The sequence below is a fragment of the Tamandua tetradactyla genome, chromosome X, assembly GCF_023851605.1.
Source record: "Tamandua tetradactyla isolate mTamTet1 chromosome X, mTamTet1.pri, whole genome shotgun sequence".
Taxonomy (NCBI): domain Eukaryota; kingdom Metazoa; phylum Chordata; class Mammalia; order Pilosa; family Myrmecophagidae; genus Tamandua; species Tamandua tetradactyla.
The window spans coordinates 154,479,136-154,497,894 of record NC_135353.1 but is presented as its reverse complement, the minus strand read 5'-3'; the positions used below and the strand labels follow the sequence as shown (position 1 = coordinate 154,497,894).

The following is an 18,759-nucleotide window of genomic DNA, read 5'->3' as shown; positions in this document are numbered from 1 at the left end:
AGAAAGATAAAAATGATATCCAGAGGCATGAATCCAACTTCTAAGAGTCAAGGCAATCTTCAGGTAGCCATAATACCATAGTTAGTAAAATTGCCTCACCCTTCAGAATTGATAATTTAATCCTCCCCTTAAATAAAGTAACCAAAAAATTATATAATCCAACAAGGGAAAAACTATTCCCAAATGATATTTCTGGAACAATCCCCATGTTTCTACTTGAAAGTCTATATTCTAATCAGTCATCTTAGTTTTGTTTCCTAATATCCAAAATATTACTTCTCCAGACTTTTTTTGATTACAAATTACTGAAGAGGCATTGGAAAAGAATACGGTAGACTTAGATGACTGTAAAATTCATTCAGGGAATATTTTATTGAGTTCTAATTTTTAGGTACAGTACCAGGCAAATCTTGACAAGTTAAGAAGTCAGGAAGCTCTAGAATTAACAGATTCCATATGTTAGCCTTTAGGGGCAAAGTCAAACAAAACAAGAATAATGCACTGAAAATGGCTCCTTAAGAAGCAATCTTATTTTTTTCATTCTTCACCCCCTCTGCTGTTCTCCTTTCCTCCCTCCCTCTCCTCCCTTCATTTTTTCCTTTATCCCTTTCCCTCCCAGACTTCCCTTCTTCTGAATATGTAACTTTTGCCATTTAGTAAAAATCTGTATGCAGGAAGAAGAAATGAGGAGAGCACTCACCATCCAGAAGCCAAGTGACTATTTCGGCTCAGTTCTAAACACATCAATTATATGGGTTTCCCTTTTATATGTGAATACAACCCATGACTCTTTAGTTATACTTCTAAATGAAATGGGCTCAGTTTTCAATGGACAGTGGCTTGGTAGAAATGGTGCTATACTTTCCAAGTCAGAAGATCTTACTAATTATTACTTGGGAAGTATAAGAATTTAATATAAATAAGTTAGGATTTCAATGTAGCACTTCCAATTCAATGGGAGAAGTTTATGTAGAGGAAGAACATAGGACTATTAAGATTCTAGTAGTTATTTCTACCTTTGTAATTTTAGCTCAAACATTAAGAAAGAAAAGAAAAAAGCATACAGGTATGTGCATTTATGTACATACACAAACTCATATATCTGTATATTAAAAACTTACCCCTTGTGCATGAAGATACTCAACAGTTTTGGTTATAGTAAACAGGACAGCACTGGCCTCTCGCTCAGAGAAAAATTTCTGTCTAAGAATTTTATCCAACAATTCACCCCCTTTCATAAGTTCTGTTACCACATACACATATTTTCCATCATCATATACCTACAAAATACAACATTAAAATGTAAAAAATTATTTAAAGCTTTACTGTGCTCAAAACAAAGTTTAGTATATTCAAGAGAAATGAAAACTTATTTTATTTTCAAGGAAAATTTTACTTATCACAACCAAAGGAAGATAAAAAATTTGCAAGCAACTTTATACACAAAAGATATTAAAATTTTTTTTCTTTTTTAGTTTTATACACGTAAGATATTAAAATAGGAATTTATGAGATTGGGATTGTCTAGAAATATATCCTGTAATTTCCTTCTGTGAAACTTAATATATGGAAATCAAAGTAACTATGGGCATCTCATATGAAGGGGCACCAAACTTTTTTTTTATTTAGAGAATACTTTATTAGTTTCTGTAATCAAACCCATGTAGATAAGACCTTACATATTTAATACAGGGCATTACTCCCGCACAAATGGAAAAAAATTAAGTTTAACTTTCCTAGACCAATATGGCTATTAATTTCTGTACAATGCCAACTCAACACAGTACAACAGGGATACTTTTTCCAAAGTTGACAGCACAGCTAAAGCTTCCAAAAATTCAAACTATATATATATATGTGTGTGTATGTGTATGTGTATATATATATAAAATGACCAATAGCAGCATGTTATGCGTCAATAGCAGCAACAGCTTTTCCAGGTTCTGCAGTCATCTGAACAAAATTATAGAGATATCCACCACATTCCACTAAAAAAAAAAAAAACAGTAAAAAAACCCCAAATCCCACAAAACATCAAGTTCTATTACTATTATGGGCACCAAACTTTTTAAAAGCTTTTAGTGTTCAGTCATTTTGATCGTTTTTCTATCTACTGTTGACAGCAGGATCTGGTACAAGACACATTCCAGTGTTTTTTTCTGAAACTTCTGCAATTTATATATAATTTGAGTTCTTATATATGTTCAGATCATGAAGAATTCCTGTATTATATACACAGTACAAATGAATTATTCTGGTTTTGATCAAACCGAAAGACAAGCTGTGGCCAAGAACTAAGCAAGAAGATAAAGTAGCTAGAGAAATTCTATACAAGCACACAGAAGTATACCAGTGACTTCATAATGTAGAAGTAGAAAGCTCACTGTAATTTTGGACTTGTACTCAGGCTATCTCTAACTGAAACAACCCCTTCATTAAACTTCAGTCCCTTTTTTCTCTCACTATAGAGTTATTGGAAACCTTCTATTTAACTCCATAAAAGGTACCAGGTATTGTAGTAGGCGCTGGGACCACAAATTTGGAGAAAACAAGGTACCTGCCCTCAGAGCGTTTATATTCTGTAGGGAGAACAGACATAAAACTAAGAGTAATGAAATGTTGGAGATTCTATAGTAAAAATCTGGGGGACATTTCTGAGACTCTGAATGTGAAATGAGAGAAGGAGCAAAGATGTAAAGAAAAAAACAGTGACACCTTAGGGAGTTTCTAAGGCAAGGCTGAGAGAAACTACACTTCCTTTTAATTCACTTGGTCAGATTTTTTGAGGTTCAAGAGTCACTTAGGTTAAAAGCTTCATATTTGACATTTTCCTTCTAACACTGAACAGTGATTAATTTGAGGAAACCTGAGTTTTGAATAGGAAGGAGAAGGTAGGGCACATTTTTGAATTCACAAAATCTAAGAGGTGAAAAGTGAAAGGTACCTTAGGAGTCCTCTGGTTTAGTTAGCTATGTGCCACATCTGATCAACAACACCCACATATGGCCTTTTAGCTTATGTGAGCACCACAAGCAAGAGACACTCTATGTCAGTTGGGGAGCTCACTCCCTTTGCCAATAGCTTGGTTACAATAAAAGTCATGAGAAACATAGGTAGTAGGGCATTATGACAGCCCAGGGAAAAGATACCCCACTTATCCTAGGGGTGGTAATGAGCAAGGTAGGTTCCTGGAAGAAGTAGTTCCTTAGTTAAGTCTTAGATACAGGGTAGTTAGCCAGGCAAAGGGAAATGGTGTTCCCAACTGAGAGAACCATATGTTCAAAGACAAAGCAACAGGAGAAAATAGGGCATGCTAAAAAAATTGTACATGTTAGAGCATGGTTGAAGCGTGAGGAAGTATGAAACTACTCCAGAGGAAGGCAGGAACTTGAGGTGATGGGAGTATGAATTTTAGGTAGGTAAGTATCATGGTTAGAGAAGACTGTTAGATCTCTCTGGCAGTAGTGTGGAAGACTGGGGAGTTCATGGAGAGTGAGAACATTAATTAATAACCAAATGTTCAAGTAAATACAATCATTAAAAGCAATAATGTCAGAAATACTTTTCTTCTTAAAGCAAAAAAAAAAAAAAAAGAAATACTATATAAACATTTAATGAATGGAATTATGCTATATACACTGTTCTCAAAATGTACTTCAAAAATTACTTACTATATTGAGTTCTTTATCTACCACATGGTATTTGAAAATATTCCAACTGTGAGTTAAACAACTAATTCGAATGATCTATATTAAAGAATCTACTTACGTCCTTTAGAGTAATAATGTTTGGATGCTGTCCATAACGAAGGAGGATTTCAATTTCTTCTGTTGGGTCTCTCTTGCTTTTATCAATAATCTAAAAGGCAAATTTTTAACAAAAGCTCATGAATGCTATAATTATAAACCTTAGGTATTTGTAGCTACAGATCCTAGGAATTATCTCATGTAAATACTGTATATAGAATTCATTTATCAACCAGTTTTATTCAAGTACCTGACCACACTGTCTAACCAAAATTAGAAAACCAGTCTTGATACAGTTGGCAAGACAGTAAAGTAAATTCTATCCCATGAGGGCACATTCCCACAAGAGCTCTCAATGCTCTTGTATGTATGTTTGTAGTAAGTTTAGAACTTACCAAAAACAAAAAGCCTAAAGAAAAGGAACTAAGAAAGCAATTAACATATCTTTCTTCTGTCCTTGAATGTCTTAAACATTTAGGAACATGGTCAACTTCTAACACCTACCAACACAGATAATTAACAGCTACATGTATTTAAACCACCACTAGTATCTGTTCATCGAATTAACTTTCCTTTTCATAAAATGCTTTAATGGAATATCTTATTAGCTGTAAGCTACTTATAAAAATTAATTAACAGTGAAGTAGAATAAGCTTATTTTTGAAACTAATCAGAAAGCTATGCAGAAAGGGACACCTACATATTTACGTGGCTAGAACTGAGTTTACTATAAGTTACTTAAAATACTAACATAGCACTAATATGAGCTGACATTAGCAAATGAACTTGTGGAGAATTTCAGTTGGTAACAGAGACCATCAGGAGATGGAAATACGGTAGATACTGGGTAATTGGAGCTGAAAGGATACAGATTGCGCAACAGGACTGATTGTAAAAATTCAGAAATGGATAGCACGATACTACCTAAATGTAATACAATAATGTTGGAACATTGAATGAAGCTGAATGTGAGAATGATAGAGGGAGGAGGCCTGGGGGCACAAATGAAATTAGAAGGAAAGATAGACAATAAAGACTGAGATGGTATAATCTAGGAATGCCTAAAGTGTACAATGATAGTGACTAAATGTGCAAATTAAAAAATGTTTCTGCATGAGGAAGAATAAAGGAATGCCAATAATGCAGGGTGTTGAAAATAGATAGTAATTAATATTGTAAAACTTTAACCTATGCGTGAGACAAGCAAAAGATGTTTATTTGGGACAAAATTTATATTTTGACTACTGCATTTCCTAATATAACTTACGTGGACAGCTTAATCGAATACCATAGTACTTGGAATCTTGTGTAGGGCATGAGATTTTGTAGGTTTGTCCAGAGCGATGCCCACATAAATCCCAATGCGATTTGAAAAATGAATAGGGAAGTATTTGCAGAGTCCCCTTGGGGGAATGGTGAGAAAGGAGGAAAATTCAACTTCCCCAAGTGGAGAATTGTTGATATTCTCACAGGCAGTGGGGACAGCCGAAGCAATAGGCTGAGCCTCCAATCTTGGGGTTTGTTCATACGAAACTTAATCCTGCAAAGGATAGGCTAAGCCTACTTAAAATTAGGCCAAAGAGTCACCCCCAAGAGAACCTCTTCTGTTGCTCGGACGTGGCCTCTCTCGGCCAACACAGCAAGCAAACTCACCACCCTTCCCCTGTCTATGTGGGACATGACTTACAAGGGTATGGACCTTTCTGGCAAGGTGGTACAGAAATCCTAGAATGAGCTGAGACTCAGCATCAAGGGATTGAGAAAACCTCAACCAAAAGGGGGAAGGGGGAAATGAGACAAAATAAAGTGTCAATGGCTGAGAGATTCCAAACAGAGTTGAGAGGTTATTCTGGAGGTTATTCTTACACATTAAATAGATACCACCTTGTTAGTCAAGATGTAATGGAGAGGCTGGAGGGAACTGCCTGAAAATGTGGAGCTGTGCTCTGGTGGTCATGTTTCTTGAAGATAACTGTATGATGATATGGCTCTCGCAGTTTGACTGTGTGGTTGTGAGAGCCTTGTGTCTGATGCTCCTTTTGTCTACCTTATCAATGGACAAGTAAAACATATGGATTAAAAATAATTAAATAATAGGGGGAACAAATGTTAAAATAAATTTAGTAGATTGAAATGCTGGTGATTGGTGAAGGGGAGTATGAATTTTTTCTGTCTTTATTGCTTTTTCTGAATTGATGCAGATGTTCTAAGAAATGATCATGATGAATACACAACTATGTGATGATAATGTGAGTTATTGATTATATAACAAGAACAGAATGATCACATGATAAGAATGTTTGTGTTTGTATGTGGTTATGTATCATAAATAAAAAATAAACAAAAAAATACTAACAGTTTTCCAGCTCTTATGTTAGCTATTTCTTAAAAATATTCCTCAATGTTTTAATCTGGTGAAGTAATATTATATTTAAAAAAGGCAACTGAAGTTTTGCTTTAATTTTTCCAAAGGGTACTCTGAAACATATTTTGTGGTCTTCATATTTTCAATTTTTAAACAGCCTAGTAATTAATGTATGCAATAGATGTCCAAACATTCTAGTCACCCATGAAACAGCTTGTAACTCTTAATGTGAACCCAATTTCCTACTTGAAATGGATTTAGGTGTACAACAGTTCCATATTTGGGGAACAGGAATGACAAATATATAGGTATCCACTGTAATCAATTGCAAATGCTAGTGTGGAATTGGGCAAATGGGTGCACTTGGAGGTGTTATTTTTTGGCAATTTCTCTCTCAATCTATTGACCTGAACCCAGCTTATATTATATTTATACTTGTGCTTGTGGACTTCAGATTTGTAGTAATTTCAGTAAGATCCAGTCATGCTAACATTAGTTTTATGAATCTATTTTAAGTTACAGGTACCTATCAATAGCTCAAAGATATTCTCAAGGCTTTGGGCATATAGCTCCTGGTTTCTGTAATTGAAAGGGGGTCTCAGGGCATTGCTGCTTTTTCTGATGTGTTTTTGGAGGCAAGATATATCCTTATACAGTCCACCAAGCATATTATTCCTCCTCTCTCCTTTCATGTGAACAATTTGAAAAATGTTACATACCCCAAATTTCAGTAAGAGCTATGAGTAAGAGAACAGCAAATCAAAATATATTTCTATGGTTCATCTTTACCCCCCACAGAAGACCTTATGTAAAGTGATGACTTTTTAAAGCAATTATATTCAAGTCTAAAATAGTAATAACAATTAATGTCAATCTTCCAAACTAAACATGAGCTGCTCATACTTATAAACTAGTTCTAAGGTTCAAAAGAAGTTGAAAGCTTTAGACATTATTTAAATTGCTTGAAATGGCAAAGCAGAGGCTGCAACCCAAAAAGTACAAAGGCAGAGTCTTGAATACAAGTATTTGTTCACTTACAACTAAATGTTTGAAATTCAAATTTATCATAGAGCTATGTGCCTTGGCTTCTTGGCTCAAAAAATTCTCACTGTTCTAGGACACTCGATGAAACTGAAATGGCTGATTTTAATAGATTTTATGATAGTGGTTCTAATTTTTGTTCACAGAGCCTTTCAAATGTGAAGGAAGGCATGAATGTTTTGGCTAGAAAAAAATAAACATAAAAAATTCTGCATGCAATTTTGAGGAATCCCCTGACACCCTGACCAAGATATGAGGGACTTTGGAGAGTAAAAGGGGTGCTACTAAAAATTAGATCAAACTGGTACTGTCCTATACAAACTTGATGTACGGCCACCTTACCTTTCACCCACAGTGAAATCCACGGTTCCAAGATTAAGGTCCCTGAAGATCACTTAGGTATTTCAATTTACCATAACTTTTTATAAAAAAAGGGCACATTTACCAAAGAGGAAGAATATAATTTAAAACAAGTATTGACATGCATAAGTAAGAACTATTAGAATTCCATTTCAAATTAAAAAATATTTACCTTCACTGCAAACTCCATGTTTGTGGCTTTATGTATACATCTCTTACAAACAGAGTAGGAGCCAACTCCAATATCTTCTTTTACTTCATAGCCATCAGTAAATTGAATACTGTTCCTGTGCAACTGCTACAAACAAAATTATAAATTGAAGAGTAGTTCAGCTATGATTTTGATGCATTTCATAATAAGGAGTACACCACTCAGCATGTTCTGCTGATACTAACTATAAATTACAAATATAAATGAGCATCAGTATAAATAAAAATGATTCTTTATAGCATTTATTCTTCTACAAGTACATATTTTACAAGTGTCAAATAAAATGCATGGCAAGAAATATGCCTTATTTTTTATGGTATTATTTTTTAAAATTTATTTATTAATAAAAAAATAAAGAAACAAAATAACATACATAATCAGTGAAATATGCCTTCTTAAAAAGCTTATGTTAAAAATATAAAATAGAATATGTACGATAGAAAAGGCAGAGCTATTTGACAACGGGGCCTATAGCCTTGTCTGTGATTTAGGCCCATTTCTTTCCCCAACTGTCTATAGGTCTTCGAAGTCCCTTTGCAAATGGGAAGAAGTTTGAAAATCTCTGGTACAGAAGAACAGATTTAGAAGGATTCAGAATTAGGACATCTGGATTCTTACCTCAGATGTACCACTTAAAGCTATATAATCTTGAATCTGCTTTCAGAGGATAATGAAGATTAAATAAAATAATCTAAGTCTTATCATTTTTGACTATCCATAGGCAGGCCCTCCTTTCTTCACCCTCAAGTCAAAGCTTTAATGTAGTATCTGCTGAATAAGCTGTTAATTGGTTGAGAAGTAATAAAACACAGTAGGATGATGAACAGCAAACTACTAGCTCCATAAGCAGGCTGAGGGAAGTTGTGCTGTCCTTGGCTATACTGATATGAGAACCTCCAGGCCCATGAGTCTCATATAGGTTAAAAAATGAAATCCACAGAATAAACGTAGTTTGCCGTTTCTATGTTAGGTACAAAAGTTACAATTTAAAAACTTGCCTTACATTCATGTGCTTGTCACAATAAAAGGGATTAGACTGCTTCAACCTGAACTTTGTTCTAAAGCCAGTGTTTAAACTGATTTTTTAGAAACTGGAAAGAAGGATGACCTACTTGTAGAAAGAACTTTAGAGCAAAAACAACTTAATCATTAAGCAAATTCAAGCACTAATTATACCCTAAAACCAATTCAATGCTTCAAAAGCGTGGTTTCCTCTTTGATTAGGAAGATGAACTCAGTCTATCCTTCCATGATACTAGAATGGGAAGAAATAACACATTTAATAGTTTGTACTACTTGTGTTCCTATAATAATATTTACTTTACTAATCCAGTCTCCTGCTCAAACATACACCCTCAGCTAGAAACTTGTTTATGTGGTCTTAACCCACTTTTTCTCCAACTCTGATAAACAGATGGGATAATGAGGTAGGGGACACCTTGAGGCAGTTATTACCCATAACCATTTCTTCCAAATGACAATGGTGGCTCCAAAAGAACAAGGACACAAAACGTGGAGAACTTAAGACTTGAGTTTATTTTTATTTCTTAATCTCTAAGACAGTGGTTGGCAAATTATAGCCTGTGGGCCAAATTTGGCTCATTAGCTGTTTTGTAAACTAGCACACAGCCACTCTCATTCATTTATATACTGTCTGTGGCAGCTTAAAAAATTTTATTTCTAAGTTGTAGGTTTAAGGAACAATCATGCATAAAATACAGGATTGATGGATGCTTTTGTCCTGTAAAGGCAGAGTTGAATTAGTTGAGTAGTTCTGCCAGAGATCTTACAGCCCACAAAGCCTACAACTTCTATCATCTGGTTCTTTATAAAGAAGGTCTGTTGACCCTTGCTCTAAGGCATCAGAGAACCAGGAGAGCTCAGTCCGTCACAGCTGGCCTGACAGAGGAAAAGCCTGAAAAATCAGGCTGAAAAATGTTGTGAGGCATAAGAGAGGGAACAGAAAAGATGGTGATGCTTATTTCAAGTGTTTCAGAAATCCACTTTCAAAGTCAGACAGGTAGCCAAGGTTTTGGTTCATGCAACCTTTCCAATGACACATGAAAGGAATTTTCTAAGAATAAAGTTTATTTCTGTTCTAACGATAGAAAATGCATTTTATGCTGCTCAAAGTCTGCATATAAAATCCAATGACCTTCCTGGCAACGTGGGACAGAAATCCTAGAACGAGCTGGGACTCAGCATCAAGGGATTGAGAAAACCTTCTCGACCAAAAGTGAGAAAAGAGAAATGAGACAAAATAAAGTGTCAGTGGCTGAGAGATTACAAACAGAGTCGAGAGATTATCCTGGAGGTTATTTTTACGCATTATACAGATATCACCTTTTTAGTTAAGGTATAATGGAGAGGCTGGAGGGAACTGCCTGAAAATACAGAGCTGTGTTCCAGTAGCCATGCTTCTTGAAGATGATTGTATAATGATATAGCTTTCGCAAAGTGACTGTGTGATTGTGAAAACCTTGTGTCTGATGCTTCTTTTATCTACCTTATCGACAGATGAGTAAAACATATGGATTAAAAATAAATAAATAAATCGGGGAAGAATATCAGATAGTTCCATCTCCCTACCCTATATTAGTGACAGACCCTTCCAGTATCAAAAATTTAGAACTGCCATAGCCCAAACAATGCCAAAGAGAGGTATGGAAAGATCAAAGGTGATGGTGGAATTATACATAGAAGATAGGACTTAACAAATGAATACGAATGCTGAATCATTAAATTGATACCTCTTTTAGTCTCCAGTATTTTTGAGCAGCTAGAAGTAAACCCCTAAAATTGTGAAATTGTAACCCATGTCAAAGTCTGAAATATATTCTACAACTAACTGTGGTGTTGTGCTTTGAAATTTATAGCTTTTCTGTATAAATGCTGTTGTTCACAAAAAAAAAAGAAGGAATAAAAGTCGATTGTTATGATAAAAAAGCATTTAAGCCCGCTAGCCTCCTATATTCTGGAGCAGCTAAAAGGAAAAATATGACAGGATCATATGGTAGCCCATGACAAACTCTGGGATCTATCGTGTAACCACTTTTTGAAGAGTGCTTTGAAAACTATTGCTTTTTTATTTCTTTGCTTTGTATATATGTTACACTATACAATAAAAAATGTTAAAAAAAATAATAGGGGGAACAAATGTTAAAATAAATTCAATAGCTTGAAATGCTGGTGATCAGTGGGGGGGTATGGTTGGTACAAATTTTTTTCTTTTTTCTTTTTATTTCTTTTTCTGGATTGATGAAAATATTCTGAGAGGTGATCATGTGATGAATATACAACTATGTGATGATATTGTGAGTTCTTGTTTATATACCAAGAATAGAATGATCATACGATAAGAATGTTCATGTTTCTATGTTGTTATGTTTAAAAAAAAATCCAATTTAATTATTTATACAATGTACTATACATTATAACATTTCAAATTTAAACTTATTTAGACATTCACTCACCTGAACAATTGAGTGCACACCAACTGTCTGCATAGCTTGGCTTTCATCATCTGAAGTGATAGCAACAAAACTAAACCCCCGAAAAAGTTGATGTGCATTAGCACTAGGTGGAATGCCAGGTGAATCTGAAAAGAATAAGAAGTTACTAAGGAGTTCCTTTGAAAGGTAACTACGGGAAGAAATGTTGATATAACCTTTCTCACTTATCCCAGAATGCTACTTCTCAGGAACCCAGTATATTCCTCTTGTGATCCAGGATACCTCAGTGAGGCACAGTACCAGACCTGTCCTGATCTCTTATTGCCATTGCAACTCTTAGCATCAAAGTTTCTTAGAGCCTAGTAAATAGCTAATTAACTTGAAGAATACAAAAAGTCAATGAATTACTGGATTGTCAGTCTAAATTAGTGTTGTCCAATAGAATTTTCTGCAATGATGGATATTTTATTTATCTGTGCTGCCCAATATGTATCTATCTGGGCAGACTGCAATGTAGAACTGCTCTATTCTGAGAATTTTCCTCTCTCAGGTCAAATTCCACTGAGAAAGCAAGTAAAACATTGCCGCATATCTTCAGCTCAAAGCATATGACTGGCTATGTATTTGAAATAAAGTTTTGTTAATGTATTGGTCTAAATTTCTAAGATTGCTTAATATTGTATACATACACACCATTATGTATACACACACCACTTAATGAAATACAGGGCACCATTTCAAAGCTTACTTCTCTATAAGTCACTGTTCATGCAATTTTAGGATAAAGCATGATACAGAATATGAATCATTCTGAAATTATCACATCCCATAAACAGTTTAAAATATGTTTGGGATTTGAACTTTACAAGTACTTCCAAATTACCAACTATAATTAGAGGTTTTTAAAGAGCATTATTTATGCTTAAGAGTATTTCATGTAAAAATAGCTACAAGTAAATAAATGCACAACCAATTTTTCCATATAAACAGCATGCATACCTATTCAAGTCATAAGTAAAACTGAAAACACTGAATCTGAAATGCTATAGATCAACACACACAAAGGTATCTTCATACTACTATAGTAAGGTTTGTGATCACAAAAAGATAAGGAAAATAGGTACAACATAATTTGCTAAAAGACTTAAGGATTATTTTTATTACAGAACTTATAGGTTTACAGAAAAATCATTCATAAAATATGGAGTTCCCATATACCACCTTGCATTAGTGTGGTACATTTGTAACAATTCATGAAAGAATATTTTAATAATTGTACTACTCACTATAGCCCATTATTTACTATAGGGTTCACTGTGTTGACCAGTCCTATAGTTTTGTTTTATTTTTAAAAATAAGGATTTTAACTGCTATAAAACAGAAAAGGGTTTGCTAATTATCTGGTTATCATGGCAGGAATATGGTACAAAGAAGAGATACAAGGATAGAATAGTTATATTGGGAAAGATTTTCTGATCAAACAAGAAAATATGTATATATATATATTGGCTTATGTTTGGGTTTTCATGTTTTCTCCTTACCTTTGGGAGTTTTTGCAGTAAATTCAGGATCAAAATAGAATGTATCTTCAGGCCTGCCAGTTGCAGGTTTAAAAGGTGGGTGAATTTCTCTTCTGTACAGTTTCTGAAGGAAAAAAAGAGAGACTTGCACATGCGTGAACTATAAAAAATATTTCAAGCAAGTTTTCATTCTATACTTACATTCCAGTCTATTGTTGAGAAAAATGAATGTCTTTTAATTTCTTCAACTCCATCTGGTCCTGCGCCTATCAAAAATGTGATGAAATGGCAATTTTATTTGAAGGAGGAATATTTGCTTAGCCTTTGCTTTTAATATTTGTGTTAATATTTCATAATTCCAAAACAAAAACAAACAACCACTCTGTCTCCCAAAAAAATGCACCCAAAAGAAGGAAATTAAAAACTTTACCTAGTCTATTTGCAGGATTTCGTTTGAAAAGCATTCGTAAAAGACTCTGTGCTTCAGGACTCAAAAACTGTGGCATCCCAAGTTTGGCTCTAAATAAATCCATGTAATAAAATTATTTTTGGAGATATGTGTATTAATATTTTTAATTTTTTTAAAAAGTAAACTTTCTATTTAGAGGTAACTGTAGATTCACATCCAGTTGTAAGAAACAATACAGAGAGATCCACTGTACCCTTTACCAGTTTCCCCCAATGGTTAACATCTTGCAAAACTATGGTAAAATATCACAATCAGGATAATGAAATTGATACAATCCAGTGACCTCATTCAAATGTCCACAGTTTAAACTGCACTGTGTGCGTGTGTGTGGTTCTGTGCAATTTTATCACAGGTGCAGTTCTGGTATCCACCACCACCACCATAAAGATACCGAACATTTCATCACTGCCAGTATCCCACTATTGTCCCTCTACAACCACATCTACCTCCCTCCACCCGGCTCTTCCCTAACCCCTGGCAACTACTTATCTATTCTCCATTTCTATAATTTTGCAATTACAAGAATGTTATGTAAATGGAATCAAACAGCATGTAATCTTTTGGGGTTGGCTTTTTTTCACTCAGCATAATACCACTGAGGTTCATCCAAGCTGTTGCTAGTATCAAATAATTCATCCCTTTTTCTTGCATAGTACTATCCCACAGTATGGATATACCATGGGTTGTTTATTCATTTAGCCACTGAAGGTCATCTGGATTGTTTCCAGATTTGGGCTATTATGAATAAAGCTGCCATGAACAGCCATGTATCAATTTTTGTGTAAACAAACAGAATTTTAGTCTATGAATGTTTTCATTTTTCAGAATTTTGCACAGAGCACTACTGTAAGACTAAGATCATTTGATCTTGGTTTTGGCTCTATTAAGAACTCTGTGACTTCAGGAAAGTCAATTCCTTTGGGACTGTTACCACTTCTTCATAAGCAAAGGGATTGTACATTACACCAATGGCTCCCACACTGTAACCCTGGAATTATGTTTACAAAGGCAATTTAAGAAGTCTAACATTTAAAATCACTATAAGATCATATGTGTCACATGTCCATTTTTCCCCATTCCATCCCCTTTTACAAGCTCCTGTTGGGAAGAGAAGCTGGTGGGTAAGAGGTCTACAGAACATCTAAGACTCTGGCATAGGGTCTGAAAACCACTGGCTTGGATGAGTTTAAAGGTCTATTTCAGCTCTAACATATAATTTTATTCTTTTTGCCAACCTACAAATTAAGGAAACCAATGATCCTGTAAGTATGAAAATAATAACAGAGCCGGAGAAAATGGCTAGCAGAAAAATGTCTATTTCAGAAATAGATCCATTTATTATTCAGTGAGTTGTTACTGAGCTCAGACACTGCTTAGTGTTGAGAATACAAAAAAGATACCCCCCCACACACATGGTTCAGTGGGAAAGATGGATATGCATATAGATAATACTAGTATTTTAAGGGATTCAGAAGGATATATGGAAAACGTACTAAGGGAATAGTAGGGAGTATCGAATTTAACATGGGAAAGTCAGCAAAGGATTCAATATGGTCTTTTCCTAAATGCTGGCATTTTTCAGGACTCTTTTTGGGCCCCTCCTCCTCTCTCATGTAAACGGTTTAATTTGTCATTGATACACTATGAATCCTAAATTCCTCTCTCCAATTAAGACCTCACCTTTAAGTCCAAGAGTCAAACATCCAACAATTTCAATTAATGCTCCTGTTTGGCTATCTCACAGGTACCTTGAATTCAACATGTCTAACACCGAATTCAGGCTCTTATCCCAAATTTCGTATTCTTCAAGGTTAATATTGTAAGTGTAATCAGAAAAGAGCAGGGATAATATCAGACAAATTACATTTCAAATGTTAAGCCATTAAAAGACACAAAGAAGGACACTATGTATTAATAAAAGGGACAATTTATCAAGAAGACATAACAATAATAAATATTTATGCACCGAGCCAGAGTGCCTCAAAATACATGAGATAAACACTGACAACACTGAAGGGGAAATTAGACACATCTACGATAATAGTTGGAAACTTCAATACACTACTCTCATCAACGGACAGAATATCTAGAGAGAAGATCAGTAAAGAAACAGAGATCTTGAATAGTATGATAAATGAACTAGACTTAACCAACATTTACAGAACATTATACCCTACAACAGCAGGATACACATTTTTCTCAAGTGCTTATAGATCATTCTCCAGGATAGGCCACATGTTGGGTCACAAAGCAAATCTCAATAAATTTAAAAAGATTGAAGTTATACAAAACACTTTCTCAGATCATAATGGAATGAAGTTGGAAATCAATAAAATGCAGAAGAATGGAAAATTCACAAATGCATGGAGGCTAAACAACATACTCTTAAACAACCAGTGGGTCAAGGAAGAAATTACAAGAGAAATCAGTAAATATCTTGAGGCGAATGAAAATGAAAACACAACATATCAAAACTTATGGGATGCAGTGAAGGAGGTGCTGAGAGTGAAATTTATTGTCCTAAATGCCTATATTAAAAAAGAGCAAAAATCAAGGAATTAACTGTTCAGCTAGAGGAACTAGAGAAAAAATAACAAAGCAACCCCAGAGCAAACAGAAGGAAAGAAATAACAAAGATTAGAGCAGAAATAAATGAAATTGAGAACATGAAAATAATAGAGAGAATCAATAAAACCAGAAGTTGGTTCTATGAGAAAATCAGTAAAATTAACAAACCCTCAGCTAGGCTGACAAAGAAAAAAAGAGAGAGGATGCAAATAAATTAAATCAGCAATGGGAGAGAGAACACAACTACTGACCCCTCAGTAATAAAGGAGATAATGAAACCTAGAGTGGACAATGATGGTGATTAAATGTACAAATATAAGAATGTTTTTACATGAGGGAGAACAAAAGAATGTCACCATTGCAAGGTTTTGAAAATGGCATGGTATATGGAAAAAATACAATCAATACAAACTAGGGTCCATAGTTAACAGTAACACTGTAATATACTTCCATATTACTATATATATATATATATATATATATATATATATATATTTGGCAATATACCAAAGCTAAATGTTAATTAGAGGGGGATATAAGGGAGGGGTAGGGGACTCTTGGTGGTGGTGTTGTTTCTCCTTTTTATTTTATTTTTTTCCATTTCCATTCTCCATTTTTTTTCTCTTATTTCTTTGTGGAGGAAACGGAAATGTCCTAATATAGACTGTAGAGGTGAATGTACAATTATGTGATTATACCAGAAACCACTGATTGTTTACTTAGGATGGATTGTATGGTGTATGAATAAAACTGGTATTTAAAAAATTCTAAGTATAATATACATACCATATTTTAAAGTATAATTGTGAAAAAAATATGAAATATTTCTCTAATTATTTTTAATTTTGACTACAGGTTGAAACAATAGTTTGATATGTTGGGATAAATAAAATATATTATTAAAATTAATTTCAATGGTTTCTTCTTAGTTTTTAAAATGTGGCTATTAGAAAATTTACAATTATATATGTGGTTTGCATTTTATTTCTATTGGACATTGATGGTATACAGAACTTACATCTTTACAATACTGAGTGTCATAATATAAATATGAATAATGTGTATATCCTTCCAAATTTCAGTCTTAATTTCTCTAAAATTTTCTAATTTTCTCATAGAGGTTATAAAGTTATATAATAACTTTTCCTAGGTATTTTTTAAAAATTATTTTTATTGTTAAAAAAACATACAACATGTGTTATATTATACAATAAAAAAGTTTTAAAAAACCAACAACATACAAACTTCCTAAGTATTTTTGATACTATTGTAAGCATTATCTTTTTAAAAAATTCCATTTTCTGTTTGTTGCTAGCATACAGACAAGAAACAGATTTTTGTTTACTGACCCTGCATCCAGCTAAAGCTAAATTTGTGAAACCCTTAACAATTCCAAATTTGCTAAACTCTAATTCCAGCTCTTTGTAATCATATAAAAATTTTGGATGATCTATGTACCTAATTATGTTATCTAAATTTCTTCTTTTTAAATTTTATACCTTATTTCTTTTGCTTGCCTTATGTTACTGGCTAGGACCTCCAGGACAATGTGATCCTAAGTGGAATAATGGGCATTCTTTGATATTCCCAATCTCAAAGGTAAAGCTTTCAATATTTCACCATTAACACAAAGATATATGAATGAGTATTTTAAATCTCTGGGTGTGTGCTCTTATTTAAACCATAAAATATTGATGACTTCTTAGTTATTTCTTACACTATAGCCAAAATTCTAAAATCTCATTTTTCTAGATTGAGGCATTTATTTTTTTAACTTTTTAAAAATTGTATAATATATATATACAAAGCAAAGAAAGAAAAAAATCAATAATTTTCAAAGCTCTCTTCAACAAGTAATTGTGGAACAGATCCCAGAGTTTGTCATGGACTACCATCATCTCAGGTTTTTCCTTCTAGCTGCTCCAGAACACTGGAGGCTAGAAGGAATTTTTTTTTTTATCATCACAATCGACTTTTTTGTGAAAAATAACATACATACAAAAAAGCAATAAATTTCAAAGCACATCGCAACAATTAGTTGTAGAACAGACTTAAGAGTTTGGTATGGGTTACAATTTCACAATTTTAGGTTTTTATTTCTAGCTGCTCTAAGATACTGGAGACTAAAAGAAATATCAATATGATTCAGTAATTATAATCATTTGTTAAACCCAACCTTCTCTATAACTCCACCATCAACTTTGATCTTTCTCCCACTCGTTAGGGGTATTTGGGCTATCCCCATTCTAACTTTTTCATGTTGGAAGGGGGTGTCAATAACATGGGATGGGGGATAGATGTAGTTAATGTTCTGGAGAGGTTGGCCCTCCTGCATTTCAGGACTTACCTGGTCCAGGGAACCATATGGAGGTTGTAGGTTTCTGGAAAGTTACCCTAGGGCACGGAACCTTTGTAGAATCTTCTATAATGCCCTACATGTTCTTTAGGATTGGCTGGAATGGTTTTGGTTGGGGTTTGGTAGGTTATGGTAGGTAGCAATATCTAACTGAAGCTTGCATATGAGTGACCTCCAGAGTAGCCTCTCGACTCTATCCGAACTCTTAGCCACTGATACCTATGTGTTATACTTCTTTTCCCCTTTTTGGTCAGCATGGCATTACTGATCCCACGGTGTGAGGCATTTATTTTTAAATCTCATTAAAATATACACATTAGAGAGTACTTACTTAAGAATCATAGTCATTGTTTCTTTTCGATCTTTTCCTTGGAAAGGTAGTGTACCAGTGAGCATTTCAAACTATAAAAAGGTAAGATCATCAATGGTATTAGCTACTAAGTATAAAATCTCAAGGCCAGGAGGTAAAAAAAAACAGCATCATCTTAATTACAACTAAATCATTTAAAAATGCTATATAATAAAATAAACAAGTGATTTATATTTCTACCATATTCATGACTAATTTTATTCATGACTAAAATTCTTGATGATTCCTAAAAGACAACCAAGCTATAGCTCTTTTGCAGAAATTAATCATATTTTAAATGGCAATTTAAAAGTATAATATG

The 18,759-nt window shown here is 33.9% G+C and overlaps 1 protein-coding gene across 6 annotated transcripts in view; it reads right to left on the bottom strand.

Annotated features, from left to right (window-relative positions):
- Positions 1-18,759, bottom strand: part of RPS6KA3 (ribosomal protein S6 kinase A3) — a 111,098-nt gene that overhangs the window by 20,569 nt on the left and 71,770 nt on the right. For all 6 annotated transcript variants that reach the window (XM_077146626.1, XM_077146625.1, XM_077146622.1 and 3 more), the window contains 8 exons: positions 18,420-18,490; positions 13,126-13,214; positions 12,897-12,961; positions 12,717-12,819; positions 11,197-11,321; positions 7,685-7,810; positions 3,769-3,858; positions 1,122-1,280 (listed from right to left, as the gene is read on the bottom strand). In XM_077146626.1, the coding sequence (XP_077002741.1) occupies positions 1,122-1,280; positions 3,769-3,858; positions 7,685-7,810; positions 11,197-11,321; positions 12,717-12,819; positions 12,897-12,961; positions 13,126-13,214; positions 18,420-18,490 (828 nt within the window). The remainder of the gene's footprint in view (positions 1-1,121; positions 1,281-3,768; positions 3,859-7,684; positions 7,811-11,196; positions 11,322-12,716; positions 12,820-12,896; positions 12,962-13,125; positions 13,215-18,419; positions 18,491-18,759) is intronic.